This window comes from Lissotriton helveticus, chromosome 3_1 (assembly GCF_964261635.1).
Source record: "Lissotriton helveticus chromosome 3_1, aLisHel1.1, whole genome shotgun sequence".
NCBI lineage: Eukaryota > Metazoa > Chordata > Amphibia > Caudata > Salamandridae > Lissotriton > Lissotriton helveticus.
Window position 1 is genome coordinate 1738712804 of NC_136061.1, and position 18999 is coordinate 1738731802.

The following is an 18999-nucleotide window of genomic DNA, read 5'->3' on the forward strand; positions in this document are numbered from 1 at the left end:
GTAAGATGAGGGCTGATGTAGCAGGAAAGAAGATACAAATCCAGAAAAATTAAGTAAGTCAATTACGCGGGTCCTTAGGTTGTGTAAGCATAAGACACATTGAACAATAGGATATTTAAAAGAAAGCATGTGGGTTCAAAAGGTCTCTTTCCCAAGCAGCTGTTCCAGAGTGTAGAAAAAATTATTGCAAGTGTGCTATTCAGTCCGGGAGATGTCAAAAGGAAATAATTATTATTTCAAGACAGTTTGCTAGGTTTCAAAAAGTTCCCATATGTTTTAGAATATTCAGTCCATGACTTCACTGGAAAGGGGAAATAAGATATGAGGCTTAGATGAAATTTGGCTAGTATACAACAATGACCACCATATTAAATTGTGAATCACACATAAATAAGAAAGATAGCATGTAACTTCAGAATACATTGATAACCATTTCAATTTGATCATAATGAATGCATATCAGTACAGGGTACTCATAAAGCTTTATGTAAGTGTTATCATTACACATATGGGAAAATGCATATTAATCTTTGTCATTTATGTGTTATACCACTAATACATATATAAAATACATGTTAACGTAGTTCCATTAAGGCATATTTAAGTATATTCAGGTAACACCGACTTTTCTTTTGTCATTTTCTGTGCACATATCATAACATGAAATAACATTTTCATAACTTTTCACACAAATCAAATTCATTAGTATTAAAATCCATATTGTGAGATTTTTCTCCCACATTAGTTTAACACATATGTATGAGTAATCATTAGTCACATCTATATTAATTCAACATATCTCAAATCTATTTTTTAATCTGCATGCTTTTACGATGCAGTATCTGAATTATATTATTTGCAACAGCATCTTTTTTCATATCGTGGAACTTAACACACGTTTTGTCATCATTTGCGTAAAAGTAGTCATAATCCTTTCTCTTATCAGGAAAATCGTTTGATGTAACTCTGCTCTATCAGACGCGAGTATGTGGTAATAATACTAATTTGCCATGTAACATCAAGAATGGGGATTTGGGGGGGTGGCCGACCAGCGGGAGGCTCTCCCCCCCCGGGGAAGTTTGGGGCACCAGGGGAGGGGGGGGGGGGTGGAAGCTGGACCTGTGGGCTCGCCGTAGCTGGCGTTTTTTGGGCTGGTTTTGGGCTGGTTGGGCTCCTTGGGCTGGTTTTGGGCTGGCTGTGATATAATGCGGCCATTTTGTGCCACCACACATTGTTTGTGGCAGTGACACAGCAGCCAGGTTAGCTTAGGCATTTCGTGGTATTTCGCGTTACCTGCGTGGTCTTCTGCGGAGTGGCGAGGCGGCCTGTAGGCGGTTGGCGTGTTCCGCGGTGGATCGCTAATTGTCGCTGGGTTGAGCGAGGTCGTGCAGGTGGCGTAGGGCAGGCGCGATGGCGGAGTGCTCCGATCCGCGTGTGGCCGAGGCGTTGAGGCTGCTGAGTGAGGCGGGTCGCTTGGACATCGTGCGGCCCGACCTCAAGGTAAGGCCGCAGCGGCGCGCTGCAAACGGCGCCGCTGCGGCTGTGGCGGCGTGTGAGCCGCCGCGGTCGCGGCCGCGACCGGCCCAGCGTGGTGGGAGGGGGGTGCGGAGGTGTGAGGGGCGGAGGACGGCGCAAGGAGGAGGCGCCGCGTGGGAGGGCGAAGGGAGGCGTCCAGAGTTTGTCAAGGAGGTGGGGGGAGGGGCGGGGGCGGCCCGCGAGGCGGGGGATGAGCTGTGGGGACAGGGGGGGGTGGATGGGGTGGGGGGCCAGGTAGTGTTGCTGGGGGAGGGGGTGGGGGGTCGGGGGGCTGAGGGTGGTGAGGGACCGGTGGTGGAGGGGGGGCGCAGTGCAGGGGGGGCGGGGGGCCGGGTAGTGTGGAGCCGGGGGGGCAGTTGGCGGGAGGGGATGGGGAGGCGGGGTCCCCACTGCTGATTGAGGAGACCGATGAGGAGGAGGAGGTGGGGGGGTGGACACGGAGCTGGACTGGGGCCCATCCTCAGGGGAGGAGGGAGGGGGCGGGGGCAGGTCGGCGGCGCTGGGGCAGCGGGGGAGGGGTGGGGGGAGGGGTCAGGCAGAGGGACTCTGCAGGCCTCAGGTGATGGCGGGGGTGCGCGGTGGCGGTGGCGGTGGTGCGGCGGGCGTGGTGAGTCGGGGGTGGGGGGGTGGGCCGGGGAGAGTGGTGGAGGGGAGGCAGGGAGTAGTGGGGGGGCGGGGGGCAGTGGCGGGCGGAGGGGGTGTTATGGCGAGGGGGCGGGGAGTGGGGGTGCGGCATGGGGGGGGTTCTGGGGTGTGGGGCGTGGGGGGGGGTGCGGGGCCGAGCGGGGGTTTCGGGGGGGTGGGGTGGGCCGGGGGGCTGGGCGGGGGAGGGGGTTTGGGATCAAGGGGGTGGGGGGATCCTGTCGCGGCGCGGTGGACATTCGGCAGGATGGGGGAGGGGAGCGGCAGGGGGATGGGGGAGTGGGGGAGGGGGTGGCGCGTGGGGGAGTGAAGGGGGGGTTTACACCCTGGCATGCTGGACTCCACTTTTTTCCCTTGGCAGGAGCTGTTTGTGAGGCGCTCGGGGGAGCAGCATGCGGCTCCCACCCACCGAGAGGATGTGCCGGCTCTGTTTGGTGCGGGCGGCCGAGCTCCAGCGTGGGACCAAACTCATGACTACGGCAACTGGAGGCGGGATGCGTCTCCGCCGGCCCCTCCCCGAAGGGTCTTTACGGCCGCCGGGGGTGGGGATTGAGGAGGGAGGAAAATGTTTCTGACTTGATTGGGAGGATGGAGGATAGGAGGGCGAGTGAGGATTTGATGGAGTTGATGCGGGTGTGTCGTGAGAGAGCGGGGTTGAGCCGGCTGGAACCCCAAGTGGGGGGCCGGGGTGTTGTGGTGCCGGCGGATGGGGAGTCGGTGTGTCGGGGGAGAGAGGTGTTGAGCGGCTGGAACCCCAAGTGGGGGGCCGGGGTGGTGTGGTGCCGGCTGATGGAGAGTCGGTGGGTCGGGGGAGAGAGGTGTTGAGCCGGCTGGAACCCCAAGTGGGGGGCCGGGGTGGTGTGGAGCCGGCTGAGGGAGAGTCGGAGGAAGAGGGAGAGATTCGGGAGGACGGGGGGGCTTGTAATGTTTTTAGCAGTGTATTGCAGGTGCCAGCAAGGCAAGAAGCGCCCAGAGTGACGGCCCCCTCAGCTTCACTGGTTAGGCGGCGGGATCCAGCAAGGATGCCGACCTTGACGCCAGGTAAGACGGGTGACGGAGCGGGGAGTGGCAAGCGGCGCTGTGTGCAGGTGTCGGTGGGGACGGGGGCCGAAGGGGAAGATGGGTGGCGGCTGGTGCGGGGGCGGTACGTGCAGGACGCAGGAGTAGGCACGGACGGCGCCGCGCCGGGCGGAGAGGGGTCGAGCGCGGGCGGCGGATCTGCGGCGGCGGGAGAGAAGGAGCCGGCTGGGGGGGGGAAGGAGAGTTGTGTGGTGCCGGTGAGTAAGTTGCCGTACATGGGGCTGACCAAGCCGCTGGGGGCCCACCTTTCGGCGGCGACGAGAGAGAAGATATGGAAAGGGGAGTACATTGATATCTTGAAGCTGCTACACAGGGAGTTGACATCAAAGGAGGGGTCTAAGGAGGAGGAGCAGGAGTTGGCAAGGCGCCCAAAGGTGCCCCTGACGTTAGACAATTAGTCGGCGGCTTTCCTCATATACGCGAGCGTGTACTGCGAGAAGTTCCCGGACCGGTCCGTCGCGCTCTTTAAATATATGGACGTGGTGCGGAGGGCACAGGTGACGTACGGCGGGTTCGCGTGGTCACACTACGATGAGGAATTCCGGGCGCGCATGGCGGCGGACCCGGAAGCGCAATGGGGGGAGCTGGACTCGGATTTGTACCAGCAAACGATGGGAGGGGCCAAGTTTGGCCGCACCATTTACACGGCGAGCGGTTTGCCGCTGGTGCCGCCCCCCTTTGCGGCCCGCCCTGCCCGTGGTGAGGTGGGGCAGGGGGACTCGGGAGGCCAGGCCACAGTGGGGGCCCCCTGGGACTTTAATAGAGGAGCCTGCGGGCGGGCGGCATGCCGTTTCCGGCACGAGTGCTCGTCATGCGGGCGGCGGCACCCAGTGCTGCGGTGCTGGGGGCTCGGTGGCCCTCCGGGGCAGCAGCCCGGGCAGGGGGCTGTGCCAGCCGGAGGAGGACAAGCCGGGGGGAGGGGTGGGGGACGAGGGTGGGGCACTGGGGCTATGGGAAAAGGCTCATACGCCGGTTAGGATCGAACGGATGGAACCCTGGTTGGCGGCGTATCCGCGGGCGGAGGATGCTGCAGTGCTGCGTCGTGGTTTCCGGGAGGGGTTCAGGCTGGGGTACGAGGGCCCTCGGATTGCTCGCTGGGCGGACAATCTGAAGTCAGTGAACGCACACAAGGGCGTTGTAAGAGAGAAACTGTTCAAAGAAGTCAGGGAAGGGCGGATGGCGGGCCCTTTCTCGGCACCGCCTTTGCCGGGCTTCATCATCTCCCCCATAGGGGTGGTGCCCAAGAAGGAGGAGGGCCAGTTCCGGCTGATACAGCACTTGTCTTGGCCGGAAGGGGAGTCGGTCAACGCCTATATTTCGGCGGATTTGGCGTCGGTGACTTACTCGTCGGTGGACGTGGCGCGGAGGCTCGTCGCGAAGGCGGGACAGGGCGCGCTGATGGCAAAATGCGATGTCAAGTCGGCTTTCCGACTCCTTCCAGTACACCCGGCGGATCACCAGTTGCTGGGGATCCAGTTTCAAGGGCTCATCTTCGTGGACAAGGCGCTGCCGATGGGGTGCTCCATTTCATGCGCACTGTTTGAGCGTTTCAGCTCCTTCCTGCAGTGGGTTTTTTCCAGGCGCACAGGCTCGGAGTCAGTGACGCACTACCTGGATGATTTCTTTCTGGTGGGACGGCCCGGAACGGCGGACTGTCAGCGGCAGCTGGATGGTTTGGCCGGGTTGATGGGGGAATTTGGGGTCCCCCTGGCGCCAGAGAAGACGTACGGTCCCAGCACAGTGTTGTCCTTTCTCGGTATCGAGCTCGACTCGGTCGCCATGGAAGCGCACCTACCGGAAGATAAGAAGTCAGCGATGCTGGTTTTGGTGGATCAAATGTTGTCCAAGAGCAAGGTGATGGTGCGAGAGGTACAGGTGGTGTTGGGGCATTTGAATTTTGCTTGCCGCGTGGTGCGTGCGGGCCAGACGTTTTGCAGGCGTTTGGGTTTGGCGTTGTCGAGTTTGACTTTGCCGCATCACCATGTGCGCCTCTCGGCGGGAATGAAGGAGGATCTGCGCATGTGGCGGGCGTTCCTAGAACGGTTCAATGGGGTACCCACGGCGCCAGCGGAGGACTGGGAGTGGGACATCACCATGTACTCGGATGCGGCGGGCGGCGGCGGTTTCGGTCTGTACTGGGACAGAAAGTGGTGCGCAGAGCAGTGGCCGGAGCAGTGGCAGGCGGGCGGGAGGAGCATCGCGTTCCTGGAGTTGTTCCCGTTAGTGGTGGCAGTCACGGTGTGGGCAGGGGCGCTGGCGCACAAGCGCGTGCTGTTTCGAGTGGACAATATGGCTGTCGTGCAGGTGGTGAACAGGCAGTCGGCTCGGGACCCGCAGGTTCTGAAATTGATGAGGGTGTTTGTCTTGCGTTGCTTGGAGAATGACATACTGTTTCAGGCACGCCACGTCCCAGGTGTGGACAATGACATTGCCGATGCCTTGTCTCGTTCACAGTGGGAGAGGTTCCATGGGTTAGCCACGGCGGCGGAGGAAGTCAGAACGCCGGTGCCGGAGGAGCTGTGGTCGGTGGGCGAGGCCGGGTCTTTCAATTGGTGAAAGGGTCAGTAGCGGTGTCCACGTGGAAGGCGTACGAGCTCGCGTGGGAGGAATTCCGGAGGTCCGGTGCGGTAAGGCAGGGGGACCAGTGGCAGCGCGAGGAGCAGGTGGTAAGGTATATGCTGGCGCTCATGGATAGAGGGCTGTCGCGAGTGTCGATTGCGGGCAAGTTGTCGGCGGTGGCGCTCATGTGAAAGATGTGGTGGGGCTACCCCCCGTCGGCGGGGGAATTGGGGACCAGGCTGCTGGAGGGGTGGGCGAGAGAAGGGGGTGCGCAGGTGCGGCTGCGGCGTCCCATCACGGTGGAGTTGCTGGGGGGAGTCATTGGCGCGCTTCCGGCGGTGTGCAGGGACGAGGACGAGGCGGTGCGTTTTTCTACTCTGATGTCCTGGCTGTTCTTTGGAGCGTTTCGAGTGTCGGAGCTGCTGGGCGCAGGGGGGAGGCGGGGGGTGTTGTGGGGGGATGTGGAGGTGCGAGCGCAGGAGGTGGCGGTGCGTTTGCGGCGCTCGAAGACGGACCAGCGGGGAGTTGGGACCTGGGTGGTACTGGGCCCGGCCGGCGGGGAAGGGGTGTGCCCGGCGGCGTGGGGGCGGAGACTGATGGCGGGCGGCAGCAGCAGGGAGGGGGAGGTTTTTGGTCGAGAGGAGGGAAACGGTGTGTCAGCGTCTCAGGCTTTGTGGGTACTGAGGTACTTGGGTGAGGACCCGCTGGCTTTCGGGACGCATTCTTTTCAGATCAGGGCGGCGACGGAGGCGGCACGGAGGGGCTGGGGTAAGGAGGAGATTCAGAAGCTGGGACGGTGGAAGTCGGATTGTTACCGGACGTACGTGCGGTTAAGAGAGGCGGAGGGGGTGTTGTAACGGTGTTTCCCGATTTTGACATGTGTGTCTTTACAGGTGCTGTGGCGGGGCCGGCAGTGGAGGTGTTGAACATATACATTGTGGGACACTCATTCGTCAAGAGGGCAGAACAGGCATAGTGGGACAGGCAACGGACACTCAATTTGGGATTGGATGCAGGGTTGTACCGTTGTCATTGGAGGGGGGAAGGGGGTAGGCGTTGGCACGAGTTATTGCCTTTGTTGAACACGATGGTGAGAGGGGGGGTATGTCCGGATGTGGTGGTGATACATCTGGGCGAGAACGATTTGGTGCAGTGCAAGGGGTTGGCGCTGCTCAAACAGATGAAGCAGGACCTGAGGGAAGTGAAGAAGCAATGGGCGGGCTGTCATATCATATGGTCCGAGTTTATTCCCAGGCGAGTGTGGAGGGGGGCGGAGCGCCCGGGAGCCATAGACAGGGCTCGGAGGAAAATAAATCGGGAGATGCGCGAATTCTGTGCCAGGGAGGGGGTGGGGAGGATGGAGCACCCGGAACTGCGCTATGGCGCAGTATATTTCTTCCGGGAGGACGGGGTTCACCTGTCCAGGTATGGCATGGGGTTGTACTTAGTCCAGTTGAGGGAGGCTTTGGATGGGGCGTTGGGGGTGCTCAGGTATCCCAGGAGGCAGGAGTCCTAGGGGGGGGGGTCAAAAGTCGTATGCGACTTTCGAGTGGCGCTTTCCTAAGGAGATAGGGTGGTTTTGCTGGAGGCCTGGGACTGTATGGTAGGCGGGGGTGAGGTCATGGACGTCACTGGGGCATTCAGTCGAAGGGTAGGTTGCTGAGTGGATGGTTGTATTTAAGTTGAAATGTTGGGGTTACATTTAGGGGTGGGGGTGGGGGGCGGTCAGGCAGTTGTTATTTAATGAGAAGTAGTTTTGTTCGGCACAGGCCAAGTGGGACAATGTTGTAGGTGCACCTGATTCCAATAAAGCGGCCTTTTCCACACTACGTTGGTTGTCTGTGTCAGTGCTTCCCCCCCCTCACCTACTGGTGTGCCCCAATGGGGATTTGGGGGGGTGGCCGACCAGCGGGAGGCTCTCCCCCCCGGGGAAGTTTGGGGCACCAGGGGAGGGGGGGGGGTGGAAGCTGGACCTGTGGGCTCGCCGTAGCTGGCGTTTTTTGGGCTGGTTTTGGGCTGGTTGGGCTCCTTGGGATGGTTTTGGGCTGGCTGTGATATAATGCTGCCATTTTGTGCCACCACACATTGTTTGTGGCAGTGACACAGCAGCCAGGTTAGCTTAGGCATTTCGTGGTCCCACCCTCCCTCCCTGTTAATGCCTTTCTGGGTCTGGGGTGGCGGGTCCGTGTACGGAGGGGTTTTTTGTTGGATGATGGTGCATCGGGGTTAGGGTACAGTTGTGTTGTCGCTGGAACAGGTGCGAATTCTGGGGGCGCTTTCCTAAGGAGATAGGGTGGTTTTGCTGGAGGCCTGGGACTGTATGGTAGGTGGGTGTGAGGTCATGGAGGTCACTGGGGCATTCAGTCGAAGGGTAGGTTGCTGAGTGGATGGTTGTATTTAAGTTGAAATGTTGGGGTTACATTTAGGGGTGGGGTGGGGGGCGGTCAGGCAGTTGGTATTTAGTGAGAAGTAGTTTTGTTCGGCACAGGCCAGGTGGGACAATGTTGTAGGTGCACCTGATTCCAATAAAGCGGCCTTTTCCACACTACGTTGGTTGTCTGTGTCAGTGCTTCCCCCCCCCTCACCTACTGGTATGCCCCAAAGAAAGGGTTTCTGACTGGTGGGGTCGGTAAATCGGAGTTCATGTTTTGACAGCAGATGTTGATAATCAGTTTGAAAGACACATTTGAGTGCCACCAGTCTTACAGAAATGTGATTCCAAGGAATGCTGTAGATTGGGAAACTTGAAAGGCGAAGAATAGAACCCCGTTGAACTTCACGACAGAGAGAGAAATCCGGGAACTAAAAAACTGCACTTGTTTGACGACTTTCTATGTCGTGAAGTATTCACGTTCAAATGCCTGCTAGCAGAAGAAAAATGATTTACCACACCTACAATTGTTAGACAGTCTTTAGTAACATCTAAGCCCAAATAACTTTTTAAAGGGCATGGCAATCATTCTTACAAAACAAATTATGTTAAGTATTCGTTGTGGATGATTGTAGGGTGCATTTTATTTAGCCGTGTGTGCATTCTGTTTGCTATTGATGCTGTCCTGGCAACTTGTTTATTGATGGAGGGACTTTACTATGTGTTCGAGTTTAGACTTTGTGTTGCCATAGCGTTGGGCAAAAGAACGCTTGCTATGTACAGGAGTGGAGCCTGTCTGTGGCGTTCACCTGTTCTACATCTGCAGGCATTTTAAGTGGGTCTCATTCATTCTTCAAAAATTACTTTGAATTGTCTAATAGTACAGCCCTGTGGAAACAGCACAAACAGGCAGGGCCATTGGAATTATGCGGAAATAAAGGACTAAATTAAGCGAAAGCGTTGACAGAATTATGCAAGCAAAGGACAACTATGCAAGAAAAAGTACTTTAGGTGGCATACTGCAACACATTCTAAGGTAGTGTTGTTTTTCTATTTTGTCATTTTACCACACATTAATTTCGTGTGACCAAAAGTTTCACCTCAGTGGTATCAGTTCAACACCATAATAGAGCAACCTCAGCAACTAAATATTGGCCAGTTAACTCTTGCAAATTGACTATCACTAAGCGGCACCACTATTAGCGCTTTTTCGTAACGTTAAATCTGTTTGAGCTAGAAACATGTTTTGTTGAAATTTGCAAAGTATGCTGCATGGGAATGTAGCGAAAGCAGTGAACTGAGTGCAACATAGTTGTATGCCAATATTGTTTACCTCGGAATAGTGTCATGCAGAACCTCAAAACATGGGGTTAAACTCAGGAAATAATCACGTGTCTGCCTACATCACCAGAGGGGCTCCCAGCAAAGCAGTGATGTAATCAGGCATAGGGCATGTAAGTATAATTTATAAGGAAGGGGTTTACGAATAAGTTCTGGTTTAATTCTCCTCACGGAAAATTCTTGAACGTATCCCCAAGTTCTCTTTCTAGCATTCTTGTAAACCAAGGAGAGGGAATCATAAACACTGGGACCCACAACCATTTCTGGGAACACTGACAAGTGGTCATGTCAGAACGTTTCACCTCGGGCGTATTCACTGTGTGATATACAGCATCCATTTTATGACATCCTCGCTCCTCTCTCCTCATCCCTACTAAAATGGATGCTGTAGTGCTATTTTTATTACGGTGCCATACAAAGCCCACTGGTGTGTTGTGGTAACTACCCGGCCCACTCCTGTACAAGTTATACAAAGCTCAGCAGCAAGACTGGCCTCTGGTCGAAAACACCCTGGTACCCACCGTCCCACCTAAGGGACATCCCATTGCCTGGCTCTGAGTGCCTATGTGTTTTTAAGGTCTTCTGTCTGGTGCGTCAAGTATATTCATGGCAGGGGTCGAAGCAAGTATGTATGGATGTGTGAGACCTTATCAAGCATATGATGATGATAGGTGATTTAATATTACAACAGCTATATATACACATGCCTCACAAGGATGCAATGGTATATGAGAAGGGGTCCCAGTTGGAACAACATAAGATAAACAAATCAGCAAAATTAACCTCATAAACATAGACTTCAAAGAATGTTATTTAATATACATCCTTTCTTGTAAATTAATTACCATTTCTTTTCGCAATATTACAATTCAAAACATTTCATGATAAGCCCAGAAGAAAAGGGGGGTGGGGGGGAGGTGAAGAAAGGAAAATTGTGCATCATAGGTTTAGTCGTAAAGGAATAACATAATATGTGGTCGCATTACTATTTGAACATATAGTACCACACTGGATATATATACATCATCATATATCAACTCATAGGTTGAGAAAATCCTATCCTGTTAGTGTCTGGCACAGTCCACAAGTGATCAGTTTGCCCACAGGTAAGAAAGAAAAACAGTATGTCGACGTTTCGACCCCAATTTCGCAGGCGACGTTATTGCCCTACAGCGGGGTCTTCCTCAGGACGGGTGGTGGTGGGGTGTGGGAGTACAAAAAAGGGCACCTACAAAAGGGAAAAACTAAATTAGGATTGATATATTCTTACAAGGATAGCTGAAGGCTAATTAACGCCATGCCTAGTTACCTACAAGGATGCAACGCAAGTAATGTGGCAATACGCTACGTTATTTCACGTCTCATAGGTGTATATAAGACCTACACATACACACTCATAAGAACTCCTAAGGGGGATCCATGACAGGTTGAGCTGTACTCGACAATACATGTTATAGTCACCCTGTAGAGAGATAAGGAACTTATTGCATGCTGTGCAGATCTCTACTAACCATGATATATTTGCACATCACAGTGTTCCGGGATGTATCTAGCTATGGACCAATAGACTAACTATGGTAGAGTCTCACCACACATGGATATATAGCATGACTTGCAATAATGCACTTACCAATTCCTCCCAAACTCACCTAAGCCTCTAATGGGGATTTATTAAATACTATGCCACACTCCTCTAACCATTTTATAGTCAGACCTCACAGGATCAGGAAATCATCACATATTGTGTAGTGTTTCACTAACCATCATATATTCAACACTGATAAGGATGTATTATATATTGTGCAGCACTCCAATACCCATGTTATATTCAACCCTCACGGGAAACAGGAATTTATCACATGTTGTGCAGTACTCCACTAGACATTCTATATTCACCTCTCGGGGGGGTTATCATATTTTGAGGAGAACTCCACTAACTACACAGTATCTGCACCTCTCAGGTATCAGGGATGTATCAGAAGCTGTGCAGCCATACAGTATCTATGCTATATGACATCTCTTTGTGCTATACAACATGCTGTGCAACAACACAGCAGCCAATGCCCCCCTGTTACACACACTCACACCCCTCAAAGGGATTTATCGCATGTCATACAGCACTCCACTAACAATTTTTATATACATTTTACAGAATATTCACATATTGTGCAGCTCGCCACTAACTACGTTATATGCACCTTTCTCTGGGATCAGGTATTTATCACATGTTATATAGCACTCCATTAGCCATGCAATGTGCATCCCTCACAGGGATTTATTACATTCTGTACAGCACTCTACTAACTATGTAATATTTATCTCTGACACGGATAAGGGATGTATCACACAGGGTGTAGTTCTTCACTAACCATTGTTGTAGTCACCTATCACACAAATATACAACAAGCAGTTCAATAGAGTACCAACTACTTACACACAAACACACCCACATAAATACCCCTCAGAGAGATTTCTCGAATTATTTTCTGGTCTTATCACACAGTGAATAATCCCGTGATTTGCAGCAATAATGGAACAGACTCTCTTATGTACTGCTAGAGGAATATTTGTGTGTTTTATATCTGAGGCCTTGTGATTGACTTGATGAGGCATCTGCTTTTTAATTTCATCACCTTTGGAGGCCATTGTGCCAGAAGATGAGTTCCATCAGAAGAGATGCTTGCATGGTGAAAAGCTGTGCGTCCAGCAGGCGGAAAAGGAAGTCTATCTGCCCTCAGGGTACCTAAATAGGAAGTTTCATTTTATGACCTGAAAATGCGGCCTCAGAAAAGGAGATCTCAGAAATACTTTCTCGCCATAATTACAAGGTGTTGCTCCTAGTGGGATATATTGCATCAGAATATCTTCCAAGTCAAGTTTGCAATGATATAAGGCATTTTGAGACAGCAAGAGAGAGCATGTAAGTCCTCATTACGAGTTGACTGGTATGGTACCCCTACTGAGACACTGTTCTGGGAACTACGAGTGGCCCAATGTCCTTGGACCTGGTTTTACTGGGTGAGATTCTGTACTGAGTTAAAGAGTGGCTGAGGAGGGGCAGGGACTGCAGGAACAGATACATCCTGGCCCCCAACTGCTCCTTAAGCACCAACTGCAGTCATGCTACGCCCAGCCGGAACTCAGCGTGGTAGGGCCAGAGATGGCCTTCCTGCAACACCTCCAACGCCCTGGCCCCCAGAACCCCCCTTCTCTCGCTGACATTTACCACCTACTAGGAGCAGGTATAATATGAATATATGACGTCACAACATAAACAATTACAACGCATGCCTTTACAACTTGGTTTTTACATCGCAACTACCATTACATCGCATGATTTTACAATGCATGCCATTACAATGCATTTTTAGAAACTACGAATACAATGCATACTATTGCAACGCATACCCTTACAACGCATACCATTACAACACATAATACTTTTAAGGTAACAGTAGGGTAAGTGTTGGATAGTGTAGGGATGAAAATTACTATTCCCATGTAACCCAAAACCCATACCCACCCTAAAACTAAAAAGTCTCCATTACTTACCTTATAATGCATTGTAATGGCATGTGTTGTAATGGTATGCGTTGTAATGGTATGCGTTGTAGTGGCATGCACTGTAATGACTGCGTTGTAATGGCATGTGATGTAAAGGCATTTTGCGTTGTAACTGCTGCGTTGCAAAGGTAGTGGATTGTAAATACTGCATTGTAATGGTTGTTTCCCGTATAATATTAGCAGAACAATGTAATTGCATTTATATAGCGCTTACTACCATTGACAAGGTGTCGAAGCGCTTTTTTGGTGAGTAGCACACAATTCCGGAACCCAAAAAGGATTAATGGTGAATTAGTTTAGGGAAATATGAAAGTAATATGAGTGGTGGACATGAGTATGTTATTTGGATTGAAAAAGGATGTTGGAGATATAGAAGAGGGAAGGGTTTGCATTTATATGGGGGGTGGAACTCTAGATGAGGCGTCTTAGCAATTTTCAGTGAGTAGCACGCTACTCCGGAACCCAAACAGGGTTAGGATCGGAGAAAACAGGCACATTTCCATTCAGTACTCCAGGCTCTGCTTAGTTATCCCCCATTCTGGGAATTATAACTTCCAATGGGTGGATTTAGGTGTGGGGACACTAGCTGTATTGGGGGATTCCATGTAGCTGCTTTTCCATAGCTTAATCCAGTCAACTCAAAATGAGAGCCTTATTGAGATGTACTAATTTGGGGCGTGTCCCTAGACTAATGACATTATATTAGGAATGCTGTATTGTGGTGGGAACAAAAAAAGGGAACCAGGTATCACAGAAAGATAACCCTGGCTTTCAACTCCAGGAGACCGGTTCCAACTGCCTTCCCTTCAACTTCATTGCTTCTCAACTATTGCCTGCCCCTGACTACATGCGGGGTGCTGGGCCAGGCTAAGCTTTTATGAGAATTTCTTCCAAGTTAAACATCCTTTGATCAAAGATTGCATGAGTTAAATCATCAGGGAGCATGTGATCTTACTGTGACTTCTTAAGGTTTGGCCAACTTTTATATAACTTTCTCTTCTTTGGATCTGACGCGCATCTCGTGCCTTCTAGATGTCAAACAAGCCTGAAGCTCGGAAGATGAAGGCCTGGTTGGGACTTCTGCTTGCTCTCTGCGTTTTGTGCACAGGTGAGGATTTGGCATTCTCCAGTGCCCCATTACGTAAAGTTCCACCTAGGGCGACCCTTCTTCCTGCAGAGGTGAAGACCATTGGCAGTAGAATGAATGAACTGTTACTGAGTGGGACAAAGATAAAAACATATTTGTTGAATGCTTGAATTAATCTCAACCACTAGTAAACATTCAGGATTATTCCAGTCAATCAATGTTATCCACTATGTTACTTTAGACAGAAACCAACCATGTAACGGCCTACGGTAGTTTGTGTTCACTTTCTGAGGAGAAAAAGCCCAGTAGTCCAGCCTGGACTGTTGCTAACAGAGCTGGACCAAGCTTGATTTGCATGAAATTGGTCCTTGTCTCTAGTGGCAAAGTGAGCAAAGCAATAATGCACTTGAATGCTGTTGCGTTTATGGAAACCCTGTTGCATCCTGGTGCCAAGTTCTCTCATTGACTGAAGTGAAGCATGGCAGATGATGTGCAGAAACTAACTGAGAAACCTGTGCCCTGACTCTCTCTGTCTCTCTCCTCTCTCACTTTGCAGCAGTTGCCCAAGACCCTCTGTGCACTACAGACGAGTTGTTAAATAGCACTTCCAGCACCTGTTACTGCGATCCTTCAAAGTACACAGTTACAGGTAACCAGAGAATGCATGCCTGCCTCCCATGACACCTGCTGCAGACACTAGAAGCAGGAAGAACTGTAGAGCTAAGGAGGAGATGGCATCAGAAGTTCAGATGTACAGCAGGCATCTTCACTGCATGCAAATGGAATTACAAATATATGATCGGCTGATCCTGAAGCTGCTACAAGCTTCTAAATTCTGAATCTTTCTTAAAGCAGATTAAAAGGTCGTATGATGTTACAACGCGATCAAAATGATCGCGGTACATCACAACACATCTTTTACAACGTAAGTCGTTACCATGACTTGCACTGTAGGGTGCTGGACTTAGGAATAGTAAGATGTACTATTCCAACTCGAGCCTACGTATAGTAGGGAAGGTGTTGGAATAGTAAATCTACTGTTCCTTAGTCTAGAGCGCCCTCCAGCGCAAGTCATGGTAACGACTTGCGTTGTAAAAGACACGTCGTTATGGCACCGCAGTGTTTTGACCGCTTTGTGAAGGATATTTGCCGATTAAAAGGGCTGGTGCAGTTCTGAGATGTTCTAGGTATTTGAGGTGCAAATCTTTGTGAGCACAGGGGAGGAAGCTGGTATGAATCTGAGAAACCTGAGGAGTCTAGCCTGCAAATGTGTGATGCTGTAGGTATTTCCAATGTAAACATTTAGTGAATGTTGGAGAGTGCTGCTCTGAGATGCTCGAGGCAGGCAGTACACATCATTGTCAGTGAACTAGCAGGTTTTTATCGGAAGTAGATGCTCTAGTGGGCAGATTTATAAGCCCCTTGCGACACTTTTGCACTGCAGTTGTGTCACTTTTGTGACGCAATGGCGACGTAAAAAATGCAGCAAATTTACAACGTGATACATCTAGGGAGATGCATCATGTTGTAAAGCCCTGTGTGACATTATACCTGCGTCAGGTATAATGTATGCAGGGTAGGCATTCCCACGCAGGAAAGCCTTGTAAAAGTGACTCAGTGAAATCTACAAGATTTCACTGTGTGACTTTTAGGATGCTACTGCGTCAAAACCTTATGCCTGCTTGAAGCAGGCGAAAGGAGTGATGCAGTGCATTGGGAACAGTTGCGTTTTGCTTGCGACATGAGTTCAGCAATGCGTGACTTTTCCGCCAATAGATACGTCAGAATTTTTTACGTATCTGTCAATCCTTGAGCTATAGTAGGCCCTATTGTAAATATGCTGCATCTCTGGTGGCGCAAGGGTTTTTCATGCAGGCACAGTGAAACTGACACATCTATACAGATGCGTCAGTTTCTTGTAAATCTGCCCCTAGGTGTCTCTAGTGTAAATTGTGTGAATACAGTGGGTGGTGTGAATCTGTGATAATCTAGCTATCTCCAGTGTAAAACATTTTGAATTCAGAGTACCTGGTGTGAATCTGAGATTCTCTATTAATTCATTTTTTGTTTGTATGTATTTTATTAGTTATGTCAACAATTAGAAACAACTTACAATTATGCATATTGTAAACGAAAGATAAATCATTCAGTTTGTTCAGCAGCATAATCACATTATAGGGTTACAATAAATCATATCCAATTTACTTTCCCATCTCACTTTGTATCTCAATGTAGTTGGCGGAGTGCCACCTAAGGTGGTGTGTAGTGCATATCATGTGATGTTGCTCTGTATTACTAACATATCGGTCTGGAGTTTAAGGATGAGAGGTGGCGCGAGGTGGCATGGTCGGGCGGCGTCGCCCCTGTCCCTAATCTTCCCCATCCGTCCATATGTGGCTCGCTATCTAGTGCATTAGTGATGCAGGGGTATCAATTGTCGGATAGTCTTCGACAATTAATTCAATATATACCAGATTATAGCGAATCTGTCCATGTTGGGGATGTCAAAATGCCTCAACAAGGAATGCTAGAAAAGAGGCCACTTGGGACCAAATGTAGAAAAATGAAAAGAGGAAAATATCCGTTTAAGCAACATGAAATAATGGGGGGTATGAACAAAAAGGGGAAAAAATTGTGAATACGAAACTAATAGGAGGATATTAAGAAGTGAGTGCGTTATAATGAATGTCAATGAGTGGCCGTGGAGATCTGTCTTAGAGTCCTTAACCAGTTTGCCGTGCGGTGGGGGTCTTGCGGGGTGTGGGTCTCTCTCAGGAGGGGGGGGGAAGGGGCCATCGGCGGCCAGTTGTAATCAGGGTGCCGGGGTCGTGGGCATGGGGGTGTTAAGCAGTGATTGTGATGCAACACCATGTGAGTGTCCCTCTGTGAAGGTAGACATCTCTTCCAGTGTCTCGCTCAGGTCGTGTGGGTGCTATCGCGGGTGTGCGCTTCGTTGCTATGCCTTGTGTACATGGCCGGCTCTGAGAAGGCTGTGATCACGTTATTTCCTGGTCTAGACTCGCCCGCTGGAAGGATAGCAGGGTGTCATCCCAGAGTTGTGCTGTGGGGAACTTCCTCATGCCCGCCGTCTCCTCTCGATGGAGGGTGGCGCTTTCTGCCCTTGCCCAGTTGGTAAATGAAGCGTACCAGTGTTTAGCATGAGGGGGTTCAGTCTGTTTCCAGCATTTGGTGAGCAAGCGCTTGGCTGTGACAGCTCCCAGATCCCAGAATCTGGCCGGTACCTTATTCAATTTGGTCCTTATGTAAAGCCCCAGTAGTCAAGACTCCCATGAGTGTGGTATCTCTTCGCCAATGCTGAGTGTTAGTAGAGTTGTGACCGTGGTCCAGTATGTTTGAATAGAGGGGCATGTCCAGAGCATATGTAGATGATCCGCTCCGACTAAAAAGCATCTCGGACACCCAGCAGTGGTAGTCGAGAAATATCTGTTAATCTTGTCTGGCGACAGGTACGCTCGATGTAAGATATACAACTGTATGGTTTTAAAGCGGGCATTGTGTGGGATGTTAACGGGGCTGGCTAGTACCATCTTCCATTCGTTGTCTGTCCATTCCCATCCCTTGTCCGTCGCCCATTTATCTCGGAGTTGTTGGGTAGAGTATTGTGTGTGGGTTAGCAGGCTTGTGCTAGCCAGTGAATTACATGGGAGCCGTTGCCCATGACATGGAGGTATTGTATGAAATGATGCATTGGTGGTTCCTCAGATATGTCACCCCATGAGTCCTTGAGCGTGCGTATTATGGACGCGTGGAGGAGGAATTGTCCGGCCAGTAGGTCAGTGTCCCTGGCCAGCTCTGCAAAGGAGAGCAAGGCGCCGTCTGCGTACAAATCTCCTGTTGTCTCCACCCCCGCTTGCAACCATCTTTCCAGCACAGCCTCCGTCGTCGCACCACCACCCCCCCCCCCCGGGGGTGCCCAGCAAGGGGAGCACCGGGGCGTATGGTCGCACCTCTCGTGTCAGTCTCAAGCTTCGCAGAAAGCACCTCCGTGCCACTGCCACGTGTAGTTGTGACAGGCAGGGGACTCTGGTCAAGGGGTGGAACAGTGTGCATATTTGCACATGGGTCCAAGCGTCGACATTCGTGGCAGTGTCTCCCAGATTCCTGCCGCTAAGCCAGCCCGACACCCACTGCAGCTGTGCCGCCAGATAATATAATTTCAGGTTGGGGACCGCGAGGCCCCCAGCTTCCGTGGGCGCGTTTAACTTTGTTAGTGCTACACGGGGTCTCCCAGTGCTCCAGATTAGACTCCGGAGTAGGGTCTCCAGTTCGCGAAACACCCGGGCCGGTATATATATCGGAATATTGGCGAAGTAGTAAAATAGTCTCGGTAAGACTATCATCTTCGTCAGCGCTACTCTACTAGGCACATTCAGAGGAAGGGTCTTCCAAAAGGCCATCTGTGCGCGCAGCGAGGAGATAGTTCGAGTCAGGTTCCCCTCCAGTATATCTGGTGGAGTCCTATAGATTTGTATCCCTAAGTACCTAAATGTGGTGGGGTACCAAGCGAAGCTTCCACCGCTAAGGCTGATTTCACACTCCTGCGTTTCCGGGCTGAATGAATATGCACCTGATTTGGCCCAGTTGACCTTCAATCCCGACACGACTTCGAAGGTGCTAAATATTGTCGATAAGGACTGGGGGACACAGGTCAGATCTCTGATATATAGGAGCAGATCGTCCGCGTACAATGAGACCACATGTGTACCGTCGCTAGTGGGATTCCCCACTCTGCGCCCCGCGTTCTCAGCAACGCCGCTAAAGGTTCTATGGCCATGGAAAAGAGCAGCGGAGATAGGGG

The 18999-nt window shown here is 51.2% G+C and overlaps 1 protein-coding gene across 1 annotated transcript in view; it reads left to right on the forward strand.

Annotated features, from left to right (window-relative positions):
* Positions 1 to 1410: 1410 nt before the first annotated feature.
* LOC144824307 (uromodulin-like) overlaps positions 1411 to 18999 on the forward strand; it is a 54523-nt gene continuing 36934 nt past the window's right edge. The window contains exons 1-3 of the mRNA XM_078683430.1: positions 1411 to 1500; positions 14126 to 14201; positions 14737 to 14829. Coding sequence (XP_078539556.1) covers positions 1411 to 1500; positions 14126 to 14201; positions 14737 to 14829 — 259 coding nt within the window. The remainder of the gene's footprint in view (positions 1501 to 14125; positions 14202 to 14736; positions 14830 to 18999) is intronic.